At 43.5% G+C, this 16,645-nt stretch overlaps 1 protein-coding gene across 10 annotated transcripts in view; it reads right to left on the bottom strand.

The window, feature by feature from the left end:
• The window catches only part of LOC143765461 (zinc finger protein 385C-like), a 528,254-nt gene that overhangs the window by 155,472 nt on the left and 356,137 nt on the right, over positions 1–16,645 (bottom strand). Inside the window, exons 1-2 of one of the 10 annotated variants that reach the window (XM_077252143.1) lie at positions 10,663–11,034; positions 7,663–8,262 (exon numbers count right to left, since the gene is read on the bottom strand). The exons of 6 other annotated variants lie outside the window; for them this stretch is intronic. In XM_077252143.1, the coding sequence (XP_077108258.1) occupies positions 7,663–8,232 (570 nt within the window). In that variant the 5' untranslated portion in view covers positions 8,233–8,262; positions 10,663–11,034. Of the gene's footprint in view, positions 1–7,662; positions 8,263–10,662; positions 11,035–16,645 lie in introns of those variants that run through there. 3 more of the 10 variants (XM_077252144.1, XM_077252153.1, XM_077252152.1) reach the window with 3 other exon arrangements.

Raw genomic sequence — 16,645 nt, 5'->3', positions numbered from 1 at the left:
TAGATGGACTTAAAGTCTTCCTTCAACCTTAATAACTATATGTATATATACTATATGTAATGTTCCTAAGAGCACAGTGGCTTCCATAATCCTTAAATAGAAGAAGTTTGGGACCACCAGAGGTCTTCCTAGACCGGACCGTCCAGTCAAACTGAGCAATCATGGGAGAAGAGCCTTGGTGAGAAAGGTAAAGAAGAACCCCAAGATCACTGTGGCTGAGCTCCAGAGATGAAGTAGGGAGATGGGAGAAAGTTCCACAAAGTCAACTATCACTGAAGCCCTCCACCAGTCAGACATTTATGCAGAGTGAAAACACAAAAATTGAGCTTGACTTAAGTTGGTACACATGCAGCACATAAACGCATGTTCACATTGGCCACAAAACATATAAAACCAACAAGAGAAAAAATGAGCAAAAACCCTGCTGTAAATAAGTAAAAAGCAAAAAGTGCATCTAAATAACACAGAGTTCTAAAAAAAGCAGTGTTTTTGCTCATTTTGTCTCTTGTAGGTCTTTATGGCAGAGTGGCCCGACAGAAGCCTCTCCTCATTGCAAGACATATGATAGCCTGCATAGAGTTTGCTAGAAAATACTTGAAGGACTCTCAGACTGTGAGAAATAAGATTCACTGGTCTGGTGAGATGAAGTTAGACCTTTTTAGGTGATAATTCTAAGTGGTATGTGTGGAGAAAACCAGGCACTGCTCATCACCTGTCCAATACAATCCCAACAGTGAAACATGGTGGTGGCAGCATCATGCTATGGGGGTGTTTTTCAGCTGCAGGAACAGGATGACTGGTTTTTATTGAAGGAAACATGAATGAGGCTAAGTACAGAGATATCCTGGATGAAAACCTCTTCTAGAGTGCTCTGGACCTCAGACTTGGCCACAATGACCCTAAGCACACAGCTAAAATAACAAAGGAGTGGCTTCAGAACAACTCTATGACCATTCTTGACTGGCCCAGCAAGAGCCCTGACCTAAACCCAATTGAGCATCTCTGGAGAGACCTGAAAATGGCTGTCCACCAATGTTCACCATCCAACCTGACGGAACTGGAGAGGATCTGCAAGGAAGAATGTCAGAGGATCCCCAAATCCAGGTGTGAAAAACTTGTTGCATCATTCCCAAGAAGACTCATGGCTGTACTAGCTCAAAAAGGTGCTTCTACTCAACACTGCACAAAGGGTCTGAATACTTATGACCATGTGATATTTCAGTTTTTCTTTTTTAATAAATTTGCAAAAATTTCTACATTTCTGTTTTATTCAGTCAAGATGAGGTGCAGAGTGTACATTAATGAGAAAAAAAATGAACTTTTTTATATTTACCAAATGGCTACAATGAAATAAAGAGTGAAAAATGTAAAGGGGTCTGAATACTTTTCGTACCCACTGTACATTGAATAGTAATCTCCGGCTCACCCAGCAAACACTGGAGGGATCCAGCAGGTCACAACCTGCAGAAGACGACCGGAGTAGCGCTGATAAAAAAAATCAAGATGGTGGCTTGTAAATATATTACTAGGGGCAGGGAACTTACATTTGTGACACTACTCCACCATAAAAAAATACATATATAAAAAGCTGGAGTGGTGCTTTGAAGTGTACATCTTTGCAACCAACTGTTAAAGACATTGTCCAGGACTGAAGTATGGATGACCTACCTACGAGCTCACTGCCAAGAACTGCGCTTTAACTTGCATTCAACTGAATGGGAGATAAAGAGTAAGGCCTCATTCACATTTCCGTTTTTTACTATCAGTCACAATCCGTCAAAATGTTGAAAAGACGGATCCTGTGCAGATTGGAAAAAACTGATGCACTGGATCTGTTTTTTTGACGGATCCGTAGCGTTTTCAAAGCGATCTGTAGCATAGCTTGAAAAACTGATTGACAGGTTGGTCACACTTGTCAAACATAGTGTTTGACAAGTGTGACCAACTTTTTACTATTGATGCTGCCTATGCAGCATCAATAGTAAAAAGATATAATGTTAAAAATAATAAAAAATCTTGATATTCTCACCTTCTGGCGGCCCCCGCAGCGTTTCCGATGCTCGCAATGCTCCCGTTCCCAGTAATGCCTTGCGAGAATGACCCGATGACGTAGCGGTATCGCAGCATCAATAGTAAAAAGAGAGAGCGAGAGAGAATTTCCCTGACTGGAAATTCTTCCACGCATGCTCAGTTTCAAAAGACGGAACCCGTCGCTGGATTCCTGCTTTTGACACACAGCGAGGGATCCGTTGCTGCGCGATTTTCTGACGTGCACAAAAAAGTTTCTATGTGCGTTGTCTCCGCCAATTGCGGACAGCAATTTTACGACGGATCCAGTGCACGTCAGATGAAACGTGTGGCCATCCGTCACAATCCGTCGCTAATACAAGTCTATGAGAATAAAAAGGATCTAGCAGAAACATTTGCTGAATCCGTTTTTTTTCACAAAATGATGCATTGTGACGGAAAAAGAAAGACGAAAATGTGAAAGAGGCCTAATACTTAGCAGTAGCCATTAAGCAATGTAAGGAGCGACTATGATCCTCCATGTACATTGCTCAGTTCCAGCTGCTATTGCTGCACTTTTCAGCTGATCGGTGGGGGCGCTGAGTGGTGAACCCCCATCGATCTTATATAAGTGACCTATGCATTGGAATGGAGAGATCATCAGTACTTCAGTCCTGGACAACCCCTTTAATATTCCAGAGCATTCTGCTAGATTGTGTCTGGTTACAGGCTACAAACACATGTAGTCTCATCCTGCAATCATAAGCTCTTTTCCATCATCTACATTCTCCAGGTTAGAAAAATAGTGGTTAGAGTGAGTGATTCATTTTTTAAAATGAAAATTATTTACCATGTTGATTTTTTGTTTTATTTTAGATGGTTGCAAAAGTATACACCTTTTTACTAGAGCAAAAATGTCCTCTGGTCATTGAACGAAGGCCTAAAAGGTAGAACAACCACTTATCTGGGAAGATCCAAACAAACGTTTCTTGCAAGACAATGAACAATCAGATTGCATATACATTATTTGCACAATTTGGCTGTCCATTGAAGGGAACCTGTCAGCACATTTTAGTACCCCACACTGATCTAATCTGTGTCAGGTCGCTTAAACGCAGATCATTTCCGTACCTTTGTTGTTTTCAATCTTTGACTCCATTCCCGTGTATTCACTTTTCCAATTTTTGTGTAAATAAGCTGCAAGTGCAGATGACATTGCCATGCACCTACAATTCTTCAGCCTCTCTCTTTCCCCACCCACCACCGTCCTCTGGTCATTGAATGATAGGTCACTCTTATCTGGGTGACCTGCCACCTCCGCTGACAAACTTGCGCAGCCACTGTCATGCCATGAGGTGACGTATGCAAGGGTCAAATCCTGGTTTTCAAGTCCAGATAATGCATTATTCAGACAAGAGTGACTTGACATTCAGTGAAAGGAGACTGGTGGTGGATGAGGAAAGAGGGAGAGGCCGGTGACCTATAAGTGCAGGGCCAACCCACCCGCACCTGTAGCTCATATACATAAATATTAGAAAAGTTATTATTCAGCAATGGAACGAAGGACTGAAGAAACAAAGGTATGGAAATAATCTGCATTGTAGTGTCCTAACACATAATTGATCAGTTGGGGTACTAAAACATGCGGACAGGTTCCGTTTATGTTATAGTTGCAACGCTACGCAATGAGTACCATGGTATGTAATCAACCTTGGTTTAGCACAACTAAGGGTACCGTCTCACATTGGCACTTTGGTCGCTACGATGGCACGATCTGTGACGTTCCAGCGATATCCATACGATATCGCTGTGTCTGACACGCAGCAGCGATCAGGGACCCCGCTGAGAATCGTACGTCGTAGCAGATCGTTTGGAACTTTATTTCGTCGCTGGATCTCCCGCTGTCATCGCTGGATCGGTGTGTGTGACACCGATCCAACGATGCGTTCGCTTGTAACCAGGGTAAACATTGGGTTACTAAGCGCAGGGCCGCGCTTAGTAACCCGATGTTTACCCTGGTTACCATCGTAAATGTAAAAAAACCCAAACAGTACATACTTACATTCCGGTGTCCGTAAGGTCCCTGGCCGTCTGCTTCCCTGCACTGACTGTGAGCGCCGGCCGTAAAGTGAAAGCAGGGCACAGCGGTGACGTCACCGCTCTGCTTTGGCCGGCGCTTACACAGGATGCAGGAGGAGTGCAGGGAAGCGGACGCAGGCACCGGAATGTGAGTATGTGTTTTTTTTATTTTACGTTTACGCTGGTAACCAGGGTAAACATCGGGTTACTAAGCGTGGCCCTGCGCTTAGGAACCCGATGTTTACCCTGGTTACCCGGGGACTTCGGCATCGTTGGTTGCTGGAGAGCTGTCTGTGTGACAGCTCTCCAGCGACCACACAACGACTTACCAACGATCACGGCCAGGTCGTATCGCTGGTCGTGATCGTTGGTAAATTGTTTTGTGTAACGGTACCCTTACATTAATGTGGTGCTTATTACATCTGTATAAGCTGTCATGTTATGCGTCTGTAGAGATGATCACTCCTCTTATCCTAGATAAGGAGTCAATTGTAGTAAGAGAGAGCCTGGCCTTTTCCAATGCCAGTTGTTTAAAACTGATATCTTGCCAAACTAATGCTACTTCCCTGGTGAGGGATCGTTATTCAAAGGGTGATTACTCGAAAAATAGTTATCAAGAGTGTGGAAAAGCTTTACACCTTAAGGCCTCTTTCAGAGGTCAATGTGTCAGATGTGTGTGTTGACAGTTTTCATACGTAGTGGAAACATTTACACATACAATTGAATGGGTCTGTGCACATGTCAGTGTGTTTCCACGGACCGTGTGTCCGTGGGCAAAATACAATGACATGTCAGTTTTTTTTTAACAGCGGCACAGGCCGCAAAATGTCACACACATGTATGACACACAGGGATGTCATCAGTGACACATATCGGTGCCTGGGAAAGAGTTATATTCAACTAATAACAGTAAGAGCAGGCGGCGGCTGAAGGGACTACTTCTCTCATCAGCCTAGATCTGCTGCCGCTAATAACAGTGAGAGCAGGCGGCGGCTGATGGGAGTATTCATCAGACACCGCTTGTGCTATAAGTAAATAAAAAAACAGGTTGGGTTCCCCTGTATTTTTGATAACCAGCCAGGCAAAACTGAAAGCTGCGGGCTGTAACCCTCAACTGTCAGCTTCAGAAAAAAACTGTTAATCAAGAATAGATGGGTCCCTTACGCTGTTCTTTTAAAATTATTTAAATAGATAATTTAAAAGAACTGCATGGGCCCCCCCCACTCACCTTTGTATTGTCTGGTGACATCAACCCCATGGCTTAGTAATGGAGAGACTGCGGTGAACTCACTGAGCTGAAATGTGGTGAACTCAAGTGACTTTTTCTCACGGTGCTGAGGTTACCATAGTTCAGCTCGGCTGGGAACGCAGCCTCAGTGACCCGCGGTAACCTCGATGAGGTCACCGCTGTTCACTGATACTACTTGCAGCAGTTCATTCATCAGTGGTTCTAAGCCTGGAGGGTCGCATCTTGGCACTGTCCAGGTTGAAAACTATTTATCCCCAGACATGGGTTACGACGTGGGGCAGAACGTCGAACAGTTGAGGGATATTGTTGTTTTTATTTTTGTTTTATTACAGGAGACGTTGGCTTCAATGGAATGGGTGTTAGGTGAGTTTAACTGTGTTTGTTATTTTTAAATAAAAATGGAAAAGTGTGTTTTGTTTTGATTTTAAATAAAAAACTTTATTTTGGCTGTGTCTTTATTTACTATGTAACGATAGGATTAGTAATGGATAGGTGTCTTATAGACGCCTCTTCATTACTAAGCCATGGGCTTGATGTCACCAGACAATACAAAGGTGACATCAACCCACAAATATTACCCCACTTGCCACCGCTATATGGCAAGTGGGAAGAGTCGGGTAAAGCGCCAGAATTGGCACATCTAATAAATGTGCCTTTTCTGGACAGATGCGGGCTGTTCCTTTTTTTAGGCTGAGGGGGGCAATATCCATGGCCCCTCGCCAGCCTGAGGATACCAGCCCCCAGTTGTCTGCTCTTGCAAGGCTAGTTGTCAAAAATGGAGACCCCAAGCCATTTATTTAAATTATTTAATTAAAAAAACAGCGTGGGGACCCGTCTCTTCTTGATAAGCAACATTCCTGAAGCTGACTGCTGAGAGTTGCAGCATGCAGCTGTGAGTTTTGCCTGTTATCCAAAATACAGGGGAACTCATGCCATTTTTTAAATTTATTAATAGAGCAGGCGGCAGCTGATGAATACTTCCACCAACCACTGCCTGCTGTCACTGTTATTAGCGACAGCAAGTGTAGGCTGATGGGTGTAGAAGTCCTATCAGCCGCCACCTGCTATCACTGTTATCAGTTGAATATAACTAACATTCTCCCCTGCTAGTTTTGATCGCAGCGGGTGCAGGGGAGAATGATGAGAGCCATCTTCAGCACCCGGTGCCAGGGAACAGCGCTAAGTGTACTGCTGCTTCCCAGGCGTGTACATGTGCCTCAAGTATTACACACACGTACACACAGACACATATCTCCGGTACTGGAAATATCAGGATGTGTGAAACCGGCCTAAAGCAGTGTTCCCCAATTCAAGTCCTCAAGAGCCACCCACAAATCATGTTTTCAGGATTTCCTTAGAATTGCAGGTGGTGGAATGATCACTTGGGCAATAATAAGGAAATTCTGAAAACATGATCTTTTGGTGGCTCTTGAGGACTGGAGTTGGAGAATACTGTCTTAAAGAGAACCTTGTCACCAGGTTTTCCTACCCCATCTGAGAGCTGCATAATGTTGGGGTAGAGACCTCAATTCCAGCAATGTATTACTTACTGGACTGCTTAATGTCATTTTTATAAAATCCCTGTTATGTGAATGTTGAGCTCTGTATAACCCCAACCCTATCACTGTTTGGCAGATTTCTATGCAATATACACAATGCCGCCAATCAGTGGTGGGGTGGGGTTATACAGAGCTCATAAAAAATAATGCTTGTCTACCTGGCATCAGGTTTACTAGTCCTCTAGTGATAATCTCCTGCTGATAAAGCAGTGAGTTTGTCAAAACTACCACAAGCAGATAATGGATATCTATTTTTCAAATTATTTGGGTAAGTTCACATGAGACGTAAGTGCAGCACAATTACTGCAGCAGAGTATCCGGGAAAAAATTGGTGGATCTTTCAGTGGATCATGCTATGGAAATGATGTGACTTTCTGCTGATTTCTCCCTTTGCATTGGGTCAAAAAATTGAACTTGAGCATAACGCGTTCATATACCCTAAAATGGATGTTCTAGTTTAATTGCCACTGTAAGAGCTCAAGCACTGGCAGACACAGATAGGAGAGGGCCCCTGTGTGTAAGAACAATGAGTGGGCCCTTTGCAGTCCAATAGCCCATCATAATGCACATTTCCCCCTGCTTTGGAGGTGGAAATGGGCCCCCTTTTCTCTTTGGCCCCTGTACGGTTGCACAGGTTGCACCAATGATTTGCTCGCCCCTGAATTCAAGCCTTCTATGCAATTATGTGTGGATACATCATTTTTAAAAGCCCAACTAGTCCTGTAGACTTCTACTATGCTGACATGTTGTGGATCTAACTGTACACACCTGCATTTCTCTTACACTGCTTGGATGGTAATATTCATTTTGCTCAGAAGACAACAGAGCCTCACAAAGATTAAATTTCTGCAGCTCCAGCAGGGATGGAAGCTTATCACTCGAGATACCTTCCTTTGCCATGGTGTAGACAGTGGTCAGAATAGATATCTTAGATGGATCCATCTCAGCTTTGATGACGGACTTTAATTCTTGGTGGTACTGCATTTCCATGGCTAGCTGCTCACTGTTCACAGCGAGCGCCTGTCTATGGGCACCGGACGTCACATGACGTAGAAGTGCATGTCTCTGGAAATTGTCCGTTCCTACAGTGAAGGCATTCTCTGCTTTGCCATGCTTGTTCTTTACAAGAGCCTGTCGACACTCCATACAAAACATTAACTTTCGTTCATAATCAAATTCCAGCCATGTGAACTCTTCCTTCCAGTGCTCGTTGAAATACCTTTTACATTTCTTATTGGAGTTTGAAGTCTCCCCTGCTGGCTTTTTTCCAGGGGTCACCATGCTCCCGCCGCTGCCCATGGTGAAATCAAACATTAAGGGAGGGTTGAGGTTGTCCATTCTGCATTACACTTAGCAAGTAGCTCAAGACTGGTGGATGAAAGAGATAAGGGGAAAGATATTAGGGATCGAGTATAAAGGTCTCCTACAGCAAGTGTTGATGGACATTTTGCTGTACATTATTTTGACCTGCTTTGGAAAGGTCAACATTCACCTCCAGAAATGCCGATAATCCTGATTCTACCACTAATGCACTCAAGTAGACGTTCTCATTAATTCCTTAGAATATTGAGGCAACTCTTAGCGCTAACGAACTTGATCTATGAGGAGCTACAAAATGGTTCCTCACTTGTTCTCAAATTACATTATTATCATAGTCTAGCACATACCCTTGCCTAGTACAAACCATTTCTATAAGTGTCATATACAGTAGACAAATGACCGTAGAACATATAAGTATGGAAGTGTTCTGACTCTCCCCCGACAGTAGATATCATGGCACAGAAGAGTTGGGCATGTTGGATTTTAACATGCCCAATCCTTTTCTTCCCAAAGGAAAGATGCTGCTGTCAGGTGTGTAGCAGCAGCTTGCAAATGAGAACACATGCACACTCAGACAATTCCAGCATGCTTGTGTATCAGGGAATGTTAGGAGGAACAGCTATTGGCTGAATGGCTGCTTGACCAAAAGCTATGTACGGGTTTGTGCACATGACGTCTTTTATATGTGGGTGAACCCGTTGTGTTTTCCAAAAGGGAGGCGCATCAGGAAACATTCACTTTTTTTCCCCTAAAGTGCCTTATTTTTCATTGTTGTTGTTTCTTGAGTGCTTTTTCTTATTTTTTTCCTTTAGGCTTTTTTTAGCTATTCTATTGCTTTGTATTAAAAATAGGGTTGAGCGGACACATGGAAGTTCGGGTTCTGGAAAGCACTGGACCCGAACTTTATTCCAAAGTTTGAATCAGGTACCAGAGCTGTACCCAAAGTTTTGATCTGTCTAGTTCATGTTCGGCGATTAGCACCGGACAGAACCCCTAACGTTTAAGTTTGGGTTCGCTCATCTCTAAGTGTAAATTATAGAGTGTCCACAGTCTAAAAAACGCCTGACGAATTGCTAGCCCACAACATTTAATCAATTGACATCTTTGGAAATGTTAAGTGGTTAAAAGATGTTCAAAAGACTGAACATATAAACAGCAACTCTTTACATATAATATGCATTTGTTCATTCTTTTGAGTGTTTTTTCAGGTGGGTTTTGGAGCAGTCTCACCAGAAAAAGACGTTGTCTGCACATATCCAAATGTGTTTGCGCATCTTAACATCTGACTAAACTATTATATTAAACATTACAAATTATCAGCACATTATATGCACAATCCAATTAAGTAAGTGCCTACAATTCCAGTCTGCACTTCTAGCGAGTACCAACTTATTACAGGACTAATTTACTCTTCTCAATGTCACTTACGGTAATTCTATACAGAGACGACACAATCACTGTATATGGTCAATAGTAGAATGGGATATACGGAGAAATGTGCTGAACTGCTGGCCAAGGAGATAGTCATTGGATAGTGTTTTCTTCCTGATGTAGTTTGTTCAACTCTGCAAAGTGTAGATGAATAAAACTACTCTTTGCTCAACACCATCATCGCCATTGGATATCTTCTCGACCAGCAGATTTATCCCTATATCCCTTTCTACTATTTCATTTACTGCTAGTTTTATTCCAGCATAGGGCACAGCAGCAGCCGGTATCTATATCTACATAGGATTTGTGCCAGGTGGGCAATACCATACTAACTATGCTTCTTGCCCAGGTCATGCCCTATTGTGCGCTTTCTGTTACTTTTTAGCTATACAAGTACATATGGTCGGCATTGTAAGCTTCTACGCGGAAATGTGAAGTATTTAGGTTTCCTAGCGCCAAGACTAATGCTGCAGACATTATCAAAAACTCCAGACCCTTAAAAGCTATACAATATGAACCTAAATAATAAAAACCCATCCCTTTTCTCCATTGTCTCAAGAATCGGGTTGATGTCTTGAATAATTTTGATGATTTGTGCCACCTAATGCCCGACATCAAAGGTCGATATTTGGTGGCACCGAGAATGACCGTTGATAGACAAGATCAGGTTGTACAGTGAGTGGCACCAATTGGGGCATATTTACAATGCAATTGTGTTAATTTCTACAAAATGCGGGCTCAGTGGCTCATTTATCACTTGTGAACGGTCAGGGATAGGGAGTGTAGCATGCAACTGCATCAAACTCAGTAGCCGCAGCACCCAGACAGGTGCTGCTGTTGGGATATTTAGTCGCCTGGCATCTCCTATTTGCCCCGTTATGCGTTCTCATGAGATGGAACAGCTGTGCTACAGACATCATGCAAAAGACGCATTAATCTAGTAATGTCAGAAGCCATTCATCCTGCAGAGTGTAGACAAGTGAGGGATGCTGCCATATTCCTGCTGCACATACGTACCCTGCTGACAGAGCTGATGCTGGAGGAACTTTGCAGGCGGCAGCAGATTACTGAGCACACTCTCCGCTACTCCAGCTCACACACAAAGAGGTCATGTCTCTGCCAGCCACAGCTGCTCCTCTTCCCTCACAGCCCCAGAGCCACTGTTCAGCAAGCACAGACGCTTTACCACTACACACAGCAGCCAGCATTGGGGAAACAATGCTCTACAGGCGCTGCAGGGAGACCCAGAGACATGGGAGCAGCCATGATGCCTGTGTCTCTTCTGTGTCCGTCTGTGCCCACTACTACTATGCGTCATTGTCAGTGCTGCCACCTACTGTCTGGAGATGTGCGCAGTTCTGCTCGCCATCCCTCACCACTGACTGGAGATGAATGTAATAATTTGTGATGGACTCTATGATACCGTAATTGGTTCCCAACTAAGGCCACGTTCACACGTTCAGTATTTGGTCAGTATTTTACCTCAGTATTGGTAAGCCAAAACCAGGAATGAGACAATCGGAGGGAAAGTGGCGAGGCTGTACACAGCTCAGGTTTCTTACACAGAGAAAACAGGGATTCTATCCAAACTGCACCAAGCAGGCCAGGAAGCGATACATTGCTGGAATCAGGGTCCCTGCCCCTACTTCATGCAGCTCTCAGAATAAGTAGCAAAAACCTGCTGGCAGATTCCATTAAGTGGTACCTTTGAAAACGGTCATATCTGTATCGCACAAGTCCTGGTGAGGGTGATTTCATGTAAAACTGGGTGAGCTGCCTAACAGATGTATTATTCTGTTTATTTCCTACTTTTCATTCTTGCTGACGGCTGTTGCGCCAAATCTAACTTTAGACAATGAAAGTCAAGAGCGAGAGAGATGAGGCATAACTAAGGAAATATTCAAGTGAAATAAGAGATAGCAGCCAATTTGATTTTTTTTTTCTGGAAGAAATACATTATTCAAAACTCCTGAACAGCCAGCACTTTTTATTGAAAAATTGGAAATAGTGTTTGGCTTCCACTTTTTTAATGATGGCCCATCCTTAGGAGTTCTGCCGGAACACAGCACCTCGGACATTTCTATGGTGTGCCATCATTTCTATGAATAAGGGGTGGATCTGCAGTACCTAGAGGTGGCTACTATAGTTTTGACAGGACTGTTGTGTTCCGGTAGCATCCGAGAACTTCCGGCCAACACTGGCACCTGTAACAGATAATCGGCATCGCACACCCACTGATCAGATATTAATAGCCAACGCTAACTGAAGGCCAACCTCTTTAATGACAAAGATTATAAATTATACCAATAGCTCAATGTACTAATATAACCATTAACAATACTTTCTGTAAGTTATAAAATGAAGAAATTATTATCATAATGCCCTAAACTATCGCACCCAATTTTGTCTTCATGAAAAATGGAAAGAAATGTCAACTATTTTATGGATGTTAACAACCCTAGTATAGGTAACCAGGCTACACATACACTATATGGACAAATGTAGTTTGACCCCTCGAGTTCATTGAAATCAGGTTCTTCATTTAGTCCCATTGTGTATAAAATCTAGCCCCTCACAATCAGTCTGTGATACCAGTGTGGTACTGTAATGGGACGGTACCAAGTCAGTTCATGAAATTTTTTGACACTTAAATTTTCCACCTTTAAACTGTGAGTGTTATTATTGAAAAATAGAAATGTTTAGGAACCACAGTTTCTCAGCTACAAAGTGGAGTCTATGTAAAGTTACAGAACCGGGTCGGAGAAGTCACCCATACAGTGCTAAGCATCAGTGCTACCTGTGGCACAGAGCTGCATAAGCGTCCCTCGCTCCAGCCAGCAGCAGCACCAGAGATGCCCAACCTCCATTGTCATTAGCCTCCCTCATTGCCCTTGGGTTAATGAATACAATAAAAAGAGGGAGTTTCTGAAGAAAAACCCGCTGCAGTCTGACGGGAAATGTTAACCTCCTGATATATCTTCTAGCGACTCCATATTTCATTGTGGACGCAGAATCTCGGAAAACCCAGTTATTGTTATTTATGCATTTCAATATTTTGCTTCTAAGGATTATAATTAATAAAATTCACCTTGTCAATACTGTGAAGGGGAATTTTAACAATTAGCATATCTTACCCATTCACAGGATAGGTGATAAATATCTGGTCACCTGAAGGGCCCCACTCTTTGGCCCCCACAATCACTAGATCCTAGTGCATCCTGAGCCCCCTATTTCAATGGATCAGTGTTTGAACATGCACCCTGATGTTCAGGTACGGACTAGGACTTAAATTCAGCGCTGGCATTTGAAATCACACAAGGCCCATGCTGTCCCTGTCCCCAAGCACCAGATGGGATATATTATTAATATTACCCTGGATGGAGGAAAGGAAGATTTACTACAGGACCAATATTTCTAATGATACTGGAGTCAGCGACTGTGTTTCATCACAACTCTTAAAAGTCTTGAGAACGCCAATTTTGTTAACAACGTAGCAGACAAAGCAGCCCACAATCAGACAGGCCCTTCTGGCATTTGCCAGAATTGCCAGATGGCCAGTCCAGCCCTGCTGATGTTCCATTTCATATCTAGAGGAGGGAAGAAGATAGCGGAGCAGTGTCTTAATCTCTTTCCATCAACCCTCATAGCCGCTGATTACCATGGCAGGGGGCATGTTTGAATGTCACTGTCTTTAAGGTTACTTTCACACTAGCGTCGTGCACTGCACGTCGCAATGCGACGTTGCAGCGCACCGACGCATACTGTGCAAGCGCCGCACAACGGGGGCAGCGGATGCTGTTTTTCACCGTATCCGCTGCCCCATTGTGAGGTGCGGGGAGGCGGGGGTGGAGTTGTGAGGAAACCAAGTCTCTACAGGGGAGATAAAGCATGGCACTATTCCTATTCAAATAAGTGAATACATAAATGCATAGGGGGTCCTCCACCATGAAAGACAATCTTTGTAGCTGCTTTCTAGTCTGAAAAATAATGAAACAAGGGGCATTCCTCAAGTAAGTGAGGATACCCTAAACGGAATAAAAAGAAAAAACACAGATTGTCTATTAATATTGTTTAAAGAAGCACTCCAATCAAAATGTTGATCCTCTTAAAATATCGCAGTCATCATATTATATGTTGCTGAGTACTTACAATTACACATTTTGCCTTTCTACCCAGCCCTTCTATATTTTCCATTATGTATATGGCATCATGTGGTTAGAGACAGACTAGCTGAATCCTTCTAAGCTCTATTTAGAAATAGCAGGCCTTTTTTCTCTGCATGGGTCATCACTGCAAAGGTCCCTGACAGGGAGGAGGAGGATGACTCATGCAGGAAATAGAGACTTTCTGATCCTACATAGAGCAGAGAAAAGAGAAGAATTAACTCGGTAGAAGGAGAAAATGAGCAATTGTAAGCACATAGTGCTGTATAATATGATGATTGCGCTATAATAAGAGGACAAAAACATAGGTGGGAGGACTTCTTTAAGTTGCCTCAAAAAAACAGACAGACATTCTCAAGTTTAAGTGAGTTATAAAAAAAGAAACAGTGCCAATCCTGATTTTCAATTTTAATTAAAAGAGTAGCATTTCTAACCATTCAGGGGTTGTGCAAAGCAAGACAAAATAATTACAAAATGTTTGGATATACAGTATTTATGCTATACAAAAATCTTATGATTTTTTCCTAAATGCTTTAGCAGCATTGAATGACAGTAGGTTATGAAGTGAAAGGACATGCAGGAATACACTATGAATAAAGCTGAGGTATCAGACACAGTAGATGAGGAGCATTGAATTAAAGCTTTAAGATGTTAGAACACATCTATAGGTATTTTGTAACTAACTCACATAATCTATACAACCACCCAATCTATACAACCATTATCCACCACCCTCGGATCCTTCAGACGGAACCGGAAAACCCATCTCTTCAGGAAAGCGTACAGCCTGAAATAACCGTTCTGCCACCTCACCACCACCCGAGGTGCCGCTTCACCACCACCCTAGGTGCCGCCTCACCACCACCAGAGCTGCCGCATCACCACCACCAGAGCTTCCGCCTCACCACCACCAGAGCTGCCGCCTCACTACCACCCGAGCTGCCTCACCACCACCAGAGCTGCCGCGTCACCACCACCAGCGCTGCCGCCTCACTACCACCCGAGCTGCCTCACCACCACCAGAGCTGCCGCGTCACCACCACCAGAGCTGCCGCGTCACCACCACCAGAGCTGCCGCGTCCCCACCACCAGAGCTGCCGCATCACCATCACCAGAGCTGCTGCCTCACTACCACCCGAGCTGCCGTGTCACCGCCACCAGAGCTGCCACGTCACCACCACCAGAGCTGCCGCCTCACCACCACCAGAGCTGCCGCACCCCCGACCTTCTGTCTCTTCTCCATTACCCCATAGAATGTAAGTCCGCAAGGACAGGGTCCTCTCCCCTCTATACCAGCCTGTCATTGTAAATTTGTTTACTGTAAACGATATCTATAACTCTGTATGTAACCCCTTCTCATGTACAGCACCATGGAATTAATAGTGCTGTATAAATAAATAATAATAATAACCATCATAATAAAAGATTACTTGCTCCAACATTACTTTGACATTCGGAATAATCCTTAACAAATGCACTTATGTAATGCAGCCCCGTTAATAAGCTACATCCCCGCAATGCGCACATCCCAAACAAGGTGACATGAGGTAGAAGCTAACTATTTTGCTCCAAGGCTTTGATTAAACTGGAAGCTGACCTCAATATGGCGAGAAAGATTTGTCTCCAACAGCCTCGGGACTAGAGATGACATTTGGAATAACCTACTGCTGAGTGTTATCAAAGCAAGAATAGTCAATAGGAAATTAGCTTAAAAAATCCTCAAGTCACAACATTTGAGTCTGAAGAGAAAACCGCTAAACCTTAGAGAAAGGAAGTTGTACGCGTGGCCATAACACAAAGACCTTTCTGGCTTGGAAAGGGTGAACAGAAGCACAAGGCTCAGGGCCATGTACTTTCTTCGTCCTGTGATAGGTCAACAAGAAAGCTTTAACACAAGGTGACAGAGCCGGAGAAAGTGGAGAAGGGGGGCTGCGTGAAGGAGTTTGGGTAACATTGCGCACTCATGATGGATTATCAGATGATCGCTGACATACTGCATCAGCTTTGACATTTGCTAGAGGAAACTACAGAAATGTCAGGTCTCGATGAAAGAGCCTCACTCATCTATTTCAACCGAATCCCAATAATTAAAGTCTATCCTACAAACATTGCAAACATTGTCCATTGTTCATGGACGTCCCCACTACCCATATGAACAGCTTATTAATTTAATGAGACCTAGTGATGTTACTATGAAATGGAGTAACTGTGGCTTACACATGGGTGATTGGCTCATAATGAGAAGAAGCTAAATGTTTCCTACATGAACAAATCCATTGGTACATTGTACTTACAAGTCAAGTTAATGGTGGAGAAGTTGGGATACTATGAATGGTTCCTTGATTAAATCAAGCCTAACTTACTAGTTAGCAAAATAATGAATTGCTGTGATGTGGTCCCCAATTTATAGACTTTAAAAATATGTGCGGCTAATGGCGCTGTAGAACATTTGTAAGAACAGCATAGGGCCTGTCACATAAATATGTCGTAGCATGTAGGGAAGAGCGAATAGCTTCGGATAACTCCTTATACGAGTAGCAATAGCGCTTACCGAATAGCTGCATCTGGAACCCGGAGCGCTCTCGATAATCAGGTGTCCGGCACTGCAGCTGCATGTGTCACGGCTGTGTGAGTCCCAACACATACATGGAGAGCCTGTTTGTAGTGACTGTCACACAGCCGCGACACATGCAGCTACAGCACCGGACACCTGATTATCGGGAGCGCTCCAGGTACCCGGGTTCCTGATGCAGCTATTCGGTAAGCGCTATAGCTATCCATTTAAGGAGTTATCCAAAGCTATTCGCTCATCCCTAGTAGCATGCACATGTCTAAAT

This window comes from Ranitomeya variabilis, chromosome 4, assembly GCF_051348905.1.
Source record: "Ranitomeya variabilis isolate aRanVar5 chromosome 4, aRanVar5.hap1, whole genome shotgun sequence".
NCBI lineage: Eukaryota > Metazoa > Chordata > Amphibia > Anura > Dendrobatidae > Ranitomeya > Ranitomeya variabilis.
This window is presented reverse-complemented; position numbering and strand designations above follow the sequence as displayed.